The sequence below is a fragment of the Aquarana catesbeiana genome, linkage group LG07, assembly GCF_042186555.1.
Source record: "Aquarana catesbeiana isolate 2022-GZ linkage group LG07, ASM4218655v1, whole genome shotgun sequence".
Lineage (NCBI taxonomy): Eukaryota > Metazoa > Chordata > Amphibia > Anura > Ranidae > Aquarana > Aquarana catesbeiana.
Genome location: NC_133330.1, coordinates 16,228,171 through 16,240,170, shown reverse-complemented (window position 1 = coordinate 16,240,170; position 12,000 = coordinate 16,228,171). Strand labels below are relative to the sequence as shown.

The window sequence follows — 12,000 nt, the reverse complement described above, 5'->3', positions numbered from 1 at the left end:
TGATCGTCTCCTCTAGTATGTCTGAAGTCTCTGACAGTTTTCTGTCTATATATTGAAAATTATGTGTGGCCCTTTGGAACTGTCAGGGGCCACTACAACTATGAGTTGGCAACCACTGATCTACAGACTGCCATGAAAGTTAGAGATTGCATACTGTCCCCCCAGCATGCAGTGTCCATCCTCCCCATTGTCATGGTAGATAGGATCTACATGTGTTTACACTGAATTTCATGCAACTTTATTAGTAGCACAAAAATCCACCCAGATGCATTACTTTTACAGCGGTTTGAATGCCCCCGACCCCCCCCCCCGCCAGGCCACCTGGGCTGTCCTGTCCCTCTGGGACTGCATTAAGTAAGCACCCAGGACTGCTTCCCAAGAAGGAGATGGAGGAACGTCCATTCCCCGATCTCTCTAATGCATGGACCTGGAAGCAACAAGGATTTTGTCACTTCCGGTTTCAGAGCTGTCATTCCCCAACTGTTACAGCCATGAAAGCAGCTAAGCAAGCACAATCTGTGCTTGGTTAGCTGCTTTGGAGGGCAAGGGAGACATCAGGGGCAGTGGCGGCTGGTGCTCAATATTTGGGGGGGGGGGGGGGGGCGCACTCACACTACCCCCCAGACGGGTCAGACGGAAAGGCGACGATCAATGGCCTTACCTTAGGAGGACGATGACAAGGTATTGATGCTGGATCCAGGGTAGGGCTCCTGCAAGCTGGAAGAGGCTGTTGCTGCCCCTCCACCTGCTGCTCCTCGCTGCACATGGACCGCAGCTTGCCGAGGGAAGAGCCGGGGCCGTTGCTTCTCCTCCTAAGACTCCCTAGCCAATCAGGTTTCAGGACCCGCTTCCTGATTGTCCGGGAGGAGAAGCAGGAAGACATTAGGGAATATTCGCTAAGGTCACACATTTGGGTGGGCTCACTGCGCCCCGAGCCCACCCTTTTTGAAGCCACTTAGAGCCTCAGGCTCTAATCATGTGCTTCAGAAAAAAATACACATTGAAATCCATGCGTCCGGAACCCTGCATGGAGATTAGGGTCCGGGCGCATGGATTGGTTGGGGGGCGGCGCCCCTGCGTCCCTAGTAAAGCAACTGCCAATGATCAGGGGGCTAATAAACCCCTGATGTCTCCATAAAGAGGATCTGTCACATGCCCAATGCTATCACAAGGGGGCTTGTTATCTTCCTTTTAATGCCAATAAGGCTCCATTCACACCTAAGCATACTGCAGCGACACCTGCTGCACTGCGTTTCTTTTAGCTTTATTTGTGTTTTTTTTTTTTTTTGGCACCTTTTTGGAGCGGCACAATTCATTTGAATGGACCTCCCTCCGCTCCAATGCGATTTTTGGCACGATTTTAGCAGATTTTGTCATTTGACAACCTCAGCGCTTTTGGGGTGCCATTAGGAAATAATGGCATCACAAACACGTCCCGTGTTCTGCTGCGATTCTGAAATCCAGTAAGCTCAGGTGTAAATGGAGCCTAAAGTAAATTAAAAAAAGTGTAAGAAAATAAATGTAAATAAAATAAATAAAAATACTTAAACAAAACTAAAAGCACCCCCCCCCCCCACGCATACATGCAAATGCAAACATGTGCCTAGGGTCTGGCAAGCATATGTAAACAGTGATTGCACCACTCATATGGAGTATCACCACAAACGTCAGAGTGAGAACACTAATTCTAGGGCCATCATTTGCAATTAAATCTAAACTGATAACCTGTGAAGAATTTTAAAATGTCACCTATGGAGAATTTTAGGTATTAAAGTGTATCACCATTTCACAGGCATGTGCAATTTTAAATCTTGACATGTTTGGTATCTGTTTACTTGACACCAACATCATCTTTTTATATTTTACCAAAAACTCAGGTATTATTTTGTTTTTTATGTGCACAAAAATTCATTTTAGTGTATTTCTTTCCTAAAAATTTGCCTTTTATAAAAAGCTGCAGAAATATCGTGTGACATAAAAAAATTGCAACAGCCGCCATTTTATTCTCAAATCTATAATAATAACCTTCCTCTTCTGTACACACAGAACCCCACGGTGAAGGATCTGGTCGGGTTCGGTCTGCAGGTTTCCCGGGGAATGGAATATTTGGCCCAGGAGAAGTTTGTACACCGAGATCTGGCGGCACGGAACTGCATGTGAGTGATCATGGGGCTCATGATTGACACCTCTCATTACCAGCGAGAAATAGGGATTGTCGTCTAGTTACTGTCAGGAGAAAAAAATGCTGCAGTTGGTGATGAAGAGTTTCACCAATTGGTCCTTGAAATGCCGGCTAAAATACTGTTATAATATTTGTAAATTTACAGCAGAAAACCTGGTTATAATTTAGGATTTTTATGATGATATTATTATTATTATTATTACAAAGGATTCATATTTTTTTATTATTATTAATAATATATAAATCCTATTAATATTATTTTTATTATTATTGTTATTATTATTCAGGATTTATACTTTAATTTTATTATAATACAGCAATTATTATTATTGATTTATATAGTGCCAACAGTTTGCACAGAGCTTTACAATATCTATGGGTAAAAATTCAGTTATTAGGCGGAGGTGGGATAGGCTTCCCAGAGACAGATGAGTTTTCAGGAACCACCTATAGGCAGAGTCAGAAATAGCCAGACAGATTATGGTAGGGAGTTCCATAGGATGGGAGAGACTCTTGAGAAGTCCAGGATGTGTTGATGAAGGATCTAGAGAGCAGGAGGTCTTGTGGGCGGCAGAGAGGATGGCTTGGAGCTTGGAGGATTTGGATGTGAGGATTGAGGATATGGAGATGAGGTTGTTGGTGATTTAGCTGGGGGCAGAGCTGTGCATAGCTTTGTACATTGTTAGTATTTTTAAATGTTCGTCGTTTGGTGATCAGAAGCCAGTGAAGGGATTGACAGAGAGGGGTGGAGGACACTAAGCAAGGGCCAATTGAAAGATGGACTGACAGAGAGTGGAAGAAGATGCTGAGCGGAGGCCAATGGAGGGATTGGCAATGTGGGGTGGAGAACACTAAGTGGAGCCCAATGGAGGGATTGGCAGAGAGGGGTGGAGAACACTGACCAAGAGCCAATGGAAGGATTGACAGAGAGGGGTGGAGGACACTGAGTAGAGACCAATGGAGGGATGGACAGAGAGTAGTGGAGGACACTTAGTGGAGACTAATGAAGGGATGGACAGCGAGTGGTGGAGGACACTGAGTGGAGACCAATTGAGGGATGGGCTGAGAGTAGTGGAGGACACTGAGGAAAGGCCAATAGAAGGATTGGCAGAGAGGGATGAAGGACACTGAGTGGAGACCAGTGGAGGGATTGGCAGAGAGGGGTGGAGGACACTGATTAAGGGACAATGGAGGGATTGCCAGAGCAGGGTAGAGGACATGGAGTGGAGGCCAATGGAGGGCTTGGCAGAGAGGGGTGGAGGACACTAAGCAAGGGCCAATGGAAGGACTGACCGAGAGAGGAAGAAGACGCTGAGCGGAGGCCAATGGAGGGATTGGCAGAGAGGGGTGGAGAACACTGAGTGGAGACCAATGGAGGGATTGGCAGAGAGGGGTGGAGAACACTGAGTGGAGACCAATGGAGGGATTGGCAGAGAGAGGTTGAGGACACAGAGTAAGGGACAGTGGAGGGATTGCCAGAGCAGGATGGAGGACACTGAGTGAAGGCCAATGGAAGGGACAATCCTTCCATTGACGGGTGGAAGACACTGAGCAGTTAGTAAGGTAGATTAGGTAGGTCTGGCAGCAGTATTCGTGATAGATTGAAGTGGGATAGTCTCTGTAGAGGTAGGTCAATGGGGAGGGAGTTGAAATAGTTAAAGTAAGAGATAACCAGGGAGTGAATTAGTGTCTTGGTGTTGTCATTGGTCAAGAAGGGGCGAATTCTGGAAATACCACAGGGTGAAGATCTGAACAGTGATTGGATGTGGGGCCAAAGAGAGAGTTAGTAAGTCAGTACAGTATGTCCTTTCTCAGACAGCAGGCAGAGAACCTGTTGGCATGCGGTAGATAGGTGTCACTTGATAACAACATTGAATTGTGCTGTCATGTTTTTTCAGGCTGGATGACGCGTACAGGGTGAAGGTGGCAGATTTTGGTCTGGCCCGGGATGTCTTTGACAAGGAATACTACAGTGTGCGTCGTCATAAAAACGCTCGGCTGCCGGTGAAGTGGATGGCGCTGGAGAGTTTACAGACGCAGAAATTCACCACCAAGAGTGATGTGGTGAGAAAACGAGTCGTTACAGAAATTGGGGATTTATGTGACATCGGTATGAAGCATATTGGTCTCTTTATGTGGAATAATAATTTATATTTTTTTCCCCGCAGTGGTCATTCGGGGTGCTGCTGTGGGAGCTGATGACTCGGGGAGCCCCTCCATATCCAGACGTAGACCCCTATGACATCACCCGGTACCTGTACAGGGGGAGACGCCTCCCACAACCAGAGTACTGCCCGGACACACTGTGAGTACCTCTACTTTACCACATCTCTGCCCATGGCCACGCTTGGAGGAGCAGGAAGAAGGTGTTGGAGTCTGTGCCACTTTTTGCCAATTATTTTCCCTTTTTAGACGACCTAATTGGCCATATATTTGTCCTTTTTTCCCTGTGACATCCTGGGGGAACAGCTGGGTTTTAATGGGCTCTGCACCCAGACACCCACATACCCTCCGGTAGCAACAATCAGACATCAAGGCCTCCAATCTTTTGCAAAAAAATTTGTCTCATTTGTCTACGGAGAGAGGGTTAGGGGTACAGGATACTCAAAAAAACAGCAGCAAAAATCACTCCACATGGTAGTATCTTCTAGTATCTTTTGACCTTGTAGAACTCTGTAGACCCTGATGGCTGCCAATGTATTTTCGGCCTCTGCATTCAGATGTTTCTTAAGCTCAGACGGGCAACTATCTGAACAGGACTCTTCCTTAGCTCCTCCAGGCAAAGGCCTAGTCCATCTTCCTCTGTGTCCCTGTTTCATTCTCTGTCCTCCTCTGTGTCTGTTTTACACTTTGCCCTTCTCTGTGTCTGTTTGATCCTCTATCCTCCTCTGTGTCTCTGTTTCATCCTCCATCCTTTTCATTGGCCATATGTGTTTTTAATAAGGCTATGTTATTTTAGAGATTTTGTAATAAAAAGTGTTTTTTATATAAATGGTTATGCATTTTTTATTTTTTTGGTTTCCATCAAAATCCCATAAGAGGGTTTTTTCCCAAGCCAATTATAGGGATGGTGGCAACCACTTTCCCAAACAGAGTAGACATACATTAGAAACTGTTTCATCCTCTGCGTTTCTGATCCTCTGTCCTTCTCTGTGTGTCTCGGTTTGATCCATTGTCCTTCTCTGTCTCGGTTTGATCCTCTGTCCTTTTCTGTCTCGGTTTGATCCTCTGTCCTTCTCTGTGTCTGTTTGATCCTCTGTCCTTCTCTGTGTCTTGGTTTGATCCTCTGTCTTTCTCTGTGTCTCTGTTTGATCCTCCGTCCTTCTCTGTGTCTCGGTTTGATTCCCCACCCTTCTCTGTGTCTGTTTGATCCTCTGTCCTTCTCTGTGTCTTGGTTTGATCCTCTGTTCTTCTGTGTCTCGGTTTGATCCTCTGTCTTTCTCTGTGTCTCTGTTGGATCCTCCGTCCTTCTCTGTATCTCTGTTTGATCCTCCGTCCTTCTCTGTGTCTCGGTTTGATTCCCCACCCTTCTCTGTGTCTGTTTGATCTTCTGTCCTCCTCTGTGTCTCGGTTTGATCCTCCATCCTTCTGTGTGTCTCAGTTTGATCCTCCGTCCTTCTCTGTGTCTCGGTTTGATCCTCCGTCCTTCTCTGTCTCGGTTTGATCCACTGTCCTTCTCTGTCTCGGTTTGATCCCCTGTCCTTTTCTGTCTCGGTTTGATCTCCTGTCCTTCTCTGTGTCTCGGTTTGATCCTCTGTCCTTCTTTGTGTCTTGGTTTGATCCTCTGTCCTTCTCTGTGTCTCGGTTTGATCCACTGTCCTTCTCTGTCTCGGTTTGATCCTCTGTCCTTCTCTGTGTCTGTTTGATCCTCTGTCCATCTCTGTGTCTTGGTTTGAGCCTCTGTCTTTCTCTGTGTCTCTGTTGGATCCTCCGTCCTTCTCTGTGTCTCTGTTGGATCCTCCGTCCTTCTCTGTATCTCTGTTTGATCCTCCATCCTTCTCTGTGTCTCGGTTTGATTCCCCACCCTTCACTGTGTCTGTTTGATCTTCTGTCCTCCTCTGTGTCTCGGTTTGATCCTCCGTCCTTCTGTGTGTCTCGGTTTGATCCCCTGTCCTTTTCTGTCTCGGTTTGATCCCCTGTCCTTTTCTGTCTCGGTTTGATCCCCTGTCCTTTTCTGTCTCGGTTTGATCCCCTGTCCTTTTCTGTCTCGGTTTGATCCCCTGTCCTTTTCTGTCTCGGTTTGATCCCCTGACCCTCTCTGTGTCTCGGTTTGATCCTCTGTCCTTCTTTGTGTCTTGGTTTGATCCTCTGTCCTCCTCTGTGTCTCTGTTAGATCCTCCGTCCTTCTCTGTATCTCTGTTTGATCCTCCGTCCTTCTCTTTGTCTCGGTTTGATCCTCCACCCTTCTCTTTGTCTCGGTTTGATCCTCTGTCCTCCTCTGTGTCTCGGTTTGATCCCCCGTCCTTCTCTGTGTCTTGGTTTGATCCTCCGTCCTTCTGTGTGTCTTGGTTTGATCCTCCGTCCTTCTCTGTGTCTCGGTTTGAACCTCCGTCCTTCTCTGTGTCTTGGTTTGAACCTCCGTCCTTCTCTGTGTCTTGGTTTGAACCTCTGCCCTTCTCTGTGTCTCGGTTTGATCCTCCGTCCTTCTGTGTGTCTCGGTTTGATCCTCTGTCCTTCTCTGTGTCTCGGTTTGATCCCCTGTCCTTCTCTGTGTCTCGGTTTGATCCCCTGTCCTTCTCTGTGTCTCGGTTTGATCCTCTGTCCTTTTCTGTCTCGGTTTGATCCACTGTCCTTCTTTGTCTCTACTTGATCCCCTGTCCTTTTCTGTCTCGGTTTGATCCCCTGTCCTTCTCTGTGTCTCGGTTTGATCCTCTGTCCTTCTTTGTGTCTTGGTTTGATCCTCTGTCCTCCTCTGTGTCTCTGTTGGATCCTCCGTCCTTCTCTGTATATCTGTTTGATCCTCCGTCCTTCTCTTTGTCTCGGTTTGATCCTCCACCCTTCTCTGTGTCTGTTTGATCCTCTGTCCTCCTCTGTTTCTCAGTTTGATCCCCCATCCTTCTCTGTGTCTTGGTTTGATCCTCCGTCCTTCTGTGTGTCTCGGTTTGATCCTCCGTCCTTCTCTGTGTCTCGGTTTGAACCTCCGTCCTTCTCTGTGTCTCGGTTTGATCCTCCGTCCTTCTCTGTGTCTCGGTTTGAACCTCCGTCCTTCTCTGTGTCTCGGTTTGAACCTCCGTCCTTCTCTGTGTCTCGGTTTGAACCTCCGTCCTCCTCTGTGTCTCGGTTTGAACCTCCGTCCTCCTCTGTGTCTCGGTTTGAACCTCTGTCCTCCTCTGTGTCTCGGTTTGAACCTCTGTCCTCTGTGTCTTGGTTTGATCCCCCGTCCTTCTCTGTGTCTTGGTTCGATCCTCTGTCCTCCTCCTGTGTCTCGGTTTGATCCTCTGTCCTTCTCCTGTGTCTCTGTTTTTGAGCCTCTGTCCTGCTCTGTTTCTCCGCAGATACACCCTCATGTTGCAATGCTGGAGCCCACACCCAGATGAGCGACCGACCTTCAACCAACTGGTCAACGAGATGGAGACCATTTCCAACTCCCTTATGGGAGAGCACTACATCAATCTGAATGTGACCTACATCAACCTGGACCAGGACCTGCCTTTCCTGCCGGCACCCCCCGCATCGGAGGATGAGCTGGAGGAAGAGTCATCCCAGGAAGAAGAAGAATATGATGGCATACACTGAGGGCCGATATGAAACGTCCTTCAGCTCTGAGGACACCCTCAGAAAAACTGGAACTGAAAGGTTGTCAGTCCCCTAGATCTGGAGTCCCTGGAACCCCCAGAATGTGCCATTTGCACAGTGTGAAGACACAATCAATAGGACCAAAATAAAACAGACCAATGTGAGTTTGTTACGAGTTGCACAAGTACCGACGATGAACTTCAGGTAGTAGGAGGACCAGACCAGCTCATATCGACGACTAATAAAAGGACAATTTTAAGACTGTATTTATTATTATTATTGGTGGATCAGCACAGAGCGGTATGTGCCTGGAAAAAAGATTTGTTTTTATTGTCCAATAGGGAAATATTTGAGTCCCTTCTTCTGTCTCCTGTTGGGTACAATCACCCCCCAATGTCTGCTTTCCCAGTGACCTCAAAATTTCCCTGCAGTAGTTTGTGTCTCTGCCCCTCCCACAACGGTGAGATTTCCCTGCAGTAGTTTGTGTCTCTCCCCCTCCCACAATGGTGGGATTTCCCTGCAGTAGTTTGTGTCTCTGCCCCTCCCACAATGGTGAGATTTCCTCCTGTAGTTTGTGTCTAGGCCCCTCCCACAATGGGGAGATTTCCTGCAGTGGTTTGTGTCTCTGCCCCCCCACAACGGTGAGATTTCCCTGCAGTAGTTTGTGTCTCTGCCCCTCCCACAACGGTGGGATTTCCCTGCGGTAGTTTGTGTCTCTGCCCCTCCCACAACGGTGGGATTTTCCTGCAGTAGTTTGTGTCTCTGCCCCTCCCACAACAGTGGTACTTCTCTGCAGTCGTTTTTGGAGGAGAATTTTCAACATTGTGGGAGGGGCAGAGTCCACTCTCACAATGGCGAGAATTCTTCTCTGCAGTTTGTCTCCGCCCCCAATTTATATAAAGGCCTTTATAGAGTGTTTAAATATATAGATTAAAATAATAATAATATATTATATTTACGGCTAAACACTGATAAATGAGAAATGTTAGCTGTGATTTGACTTTAACCAGTAAAATGCTCAGGTTTTTTAAAAGCTAATTTGCTGCTATGCTGTGCGTAGCCTATGCTGTAAATGGTACCTGAACAGCAGGAGATTGAACAACACAGCTGAACGATCAGAGGTGGCACACAACCCCTCTTCTCCCGCCACCAAGAAAAGTTCCAGCTTTTTTTTTTTTTTAAGCAGATTTACTACTATGCAGTGTGTGTGTGTGTGTATGTATGTGTGTATATATATATATATATATATATATATATAGATAGATCTATCTATCTATCTATCTATCTATCTATCTATCTATCTATCTATCTATCTATCTATCTATCTATCTATCTATCTATCTATATATCTATATAGATATGTCTCTATATCTCTATCTCTATGTCTCTATATATCTCTATCTATATCTCTATCTCTCTATCTCTCTGTCTCTATCTCTCTATGTCGCTATCTCTCTATCTATATCTCTATGTCTCTATCTCTATCTATCTCTAAAGAGCTGGAAATCAAATTGACCCCCCCAGCAGAGACGGCAATTTCTTAACTTCACGTTAATGAAAAGCTCCCAAACAGTGAGCAGGTTGCTGGGGGTCTCTCATTTGGGGGACGATATTAAACCCGGTGGAAAAGGGGGTGCCTGTTGCAGTGAAGCTGATGTTGCATTTTAGGGGAAGCCTCCTTTTAGCTCTACCAACAACTGTGTAGTGCAAAGGCCGGCCTGATTGGTTGGGTAGTTGAGGTAGACCCTCCGTTTCGGTAAATCTCTTGAAGATTGTATAAAGATTGTAAAATGTATGTTATGCACAGTGGAGGTGTCGGTTGTCGCCCCTGGGGGTTCTCCCGGCTCTGTACCTGCGGTTTGCTCCCTACAACCCCCCCCCCTCTTTGTATGTTGTGATGACCCCCCCGAGTACTCTGCCACCCGAGGGAAGATGGCTGAATGTGGAAATACTTGAAGTGTATATGGCTGTGTATTGTCTGTATATATCGGATCCACTTACCAGACCAATATTTTTGTAATATTACAGATTTTTTTGTAGGAAGGGATTGTAAATAAAAAAAAAATAGTTTTCTGTATCTTTTTGTCTGTTTTGTTTTTTATAATCTTTTATATTTATATTTCATGGATGATTTTCCTGACCCCTGCACTGTATACACTTATATATTATATACTCCTGACCCCTGCACTGTATACACTTATATATTATATACTCCTAACCCCTGCACTGTATACACTGTTATATATTATATACTCCTGACCCCTGCACTGTATACACTGTTATATATTATATACTCCTGACCCCTGCACTGTATACACTGTTATATATTATATACTCCTGACCCCTGCATCGTATACACTTATATACGTTACACACTCCTGACCCCTGCAACCATATACACTGTTATATATTATATACTCCTGACCCCTGCACTGTATACACTTATATATTATATACTCCCGACCCCTAAACTGTATACACTGTTTTTCAATACATACACCTGACCCCTGAACTGTATACAAGGTTATATATTGTATACTCCTGACCCCTAAACTGTATACACTACACTATACAATGCATTCACCATACCCCTGCACTGTATATGCTGTGTTATACATTACACACTCCTCCTGCATTGTATACATTATGTACGCCTGACCCCTGCACTGTATACACTGTTATACAATACACACTCTCTACCCCTGCACTGTATATGCTATGCTAAACATTACACACACTTTGTACACACTGTTTTATGTTATAAACTCCTGACCCCTTGCACTGTATACACTACCTTATTCGTTGCATACTTCTAACCTGGCTCTGTATACACTGTTATAAATTACATACTACTGTACTGACTCCTGCACTGTCATTGTCATATATTACATACTCCTGACCCTTGCACTGTATACACTGTGTTATACATGACATATTACTGACTACTGCACTGTATAAACTACGGCATGCATTATTATACAGAACTCCTGACCTCTGCACTCTAAACATTATTGTACATTACATAGTTCTGATTCTGTCACTGTATACTCCTGACCCCTGCACTTTACACACTAAGCCATGCAATACATACTCCTGACCCCTGGCACTGTTTATGGTATGTCATACTTTCATACACCTGACCAGGGGTGTTGCTAGGTCTACAAAAGATCTGGGGCTAGAGCCCATAGCAGCGTAGTAAAGAAAGTCATACGCTTGGGTGGGCATACACATGTATATAATATACGTGTGTGTGCATGTGTATATATATATATATATATATATATATATATATATATATATATATATATATATATCCCCAGAGAGCCCCCCATTTACATCAGGGTCCCCAGAGAGCCCCCCCTCCCCTTGGGGACCCCTGCAGAGACTCGGGGCTATGGGCCCCAGATTTGGGGCTACAACCCCAAAAGCCACCCCCTAGCGACGCCACTGCTCCTGACCCTGGCACTGTTCATGGTATGTCGGACTTTCATACTCCTAACCCCTGCACTGTTTATGGTATGTCATACTTTCATACTCCTGACCCCTGCACTGTTTATGGTATGTCATACTCCTGACCCCTGCACTGTTTATGGTATGTCATACTTTCATACTCCTGACCCCTGCACTGTTTATGGTATGTCATACTTTCATACTCCTGACCCCTGCACTGTTTATGGTATGTCATACTTTCATACTCCTAACCCCTGCACTGTTTATGGTATGTCATACTTTCATACTCCTGACCCCTGCACTGTTTATGGTATGTCATACTTTCATACTCCTGACCCCTGCACTGTTTATGGTATGTCATACTTTCATACTCCTAACCCCTGCACTGTTTATGGTATGTCATACTTTCATACACCTGACCCCTGCACTGTTTATGGTATGTCATACTCCTGACCCCTGCACTGTTTATGGTATGTCATACTTTCATACTCCTAACCCCTGCACTGTTCTATACAGTGCATTAATCTGCAGCAGTCAGCAGTTGTCAGGCAGTCCTAAACTTTTTTCATTAAGTTCTCCTTTAAGGTAGGTTCCGAGAAAGTGAACCCTCATGGTCTATATTCAGTAAAATA

General features: G+C 45.4%; 1 protein-coding gene across 3 annotated transcripts in view; it reads left to right on the top strand.

Moving 5' to 3' along the window:
• Positions 1–8,762, top strand: part of MST1R (macrophage stimulating 1 receptor) — an 80,978-nt gene extending 72,216 nt beyond the window's left edge. For all 3 annotated transcript variants that reach the window (XM_073591664.1, XM_073591665.1, XM_073591666.1), the window contains exons 19-22: positions 2,047–2,156; positions 4,081–4,246; positions 4,351–4,487; positions 7,678–8,762. In XM_073591664.1, coding sequence (XP_073447765.1) covers positions 2,047–2,156; positions 4,081–4,246; positions 4,351–4,487; positions 7,678–7,918 — 654 coding nt within the window. In that variant the 3' untranslated portion in view covers positions 7,919–8,762. The remainder of the gene's footprint in view (positions 1–2,046; positions 2,157–4,080; positions 4,247–4,350; positions 4,488–7,677) is intronic.
• Positions 8,763–12,000: the final 3,238 nt, after the last annotated feature.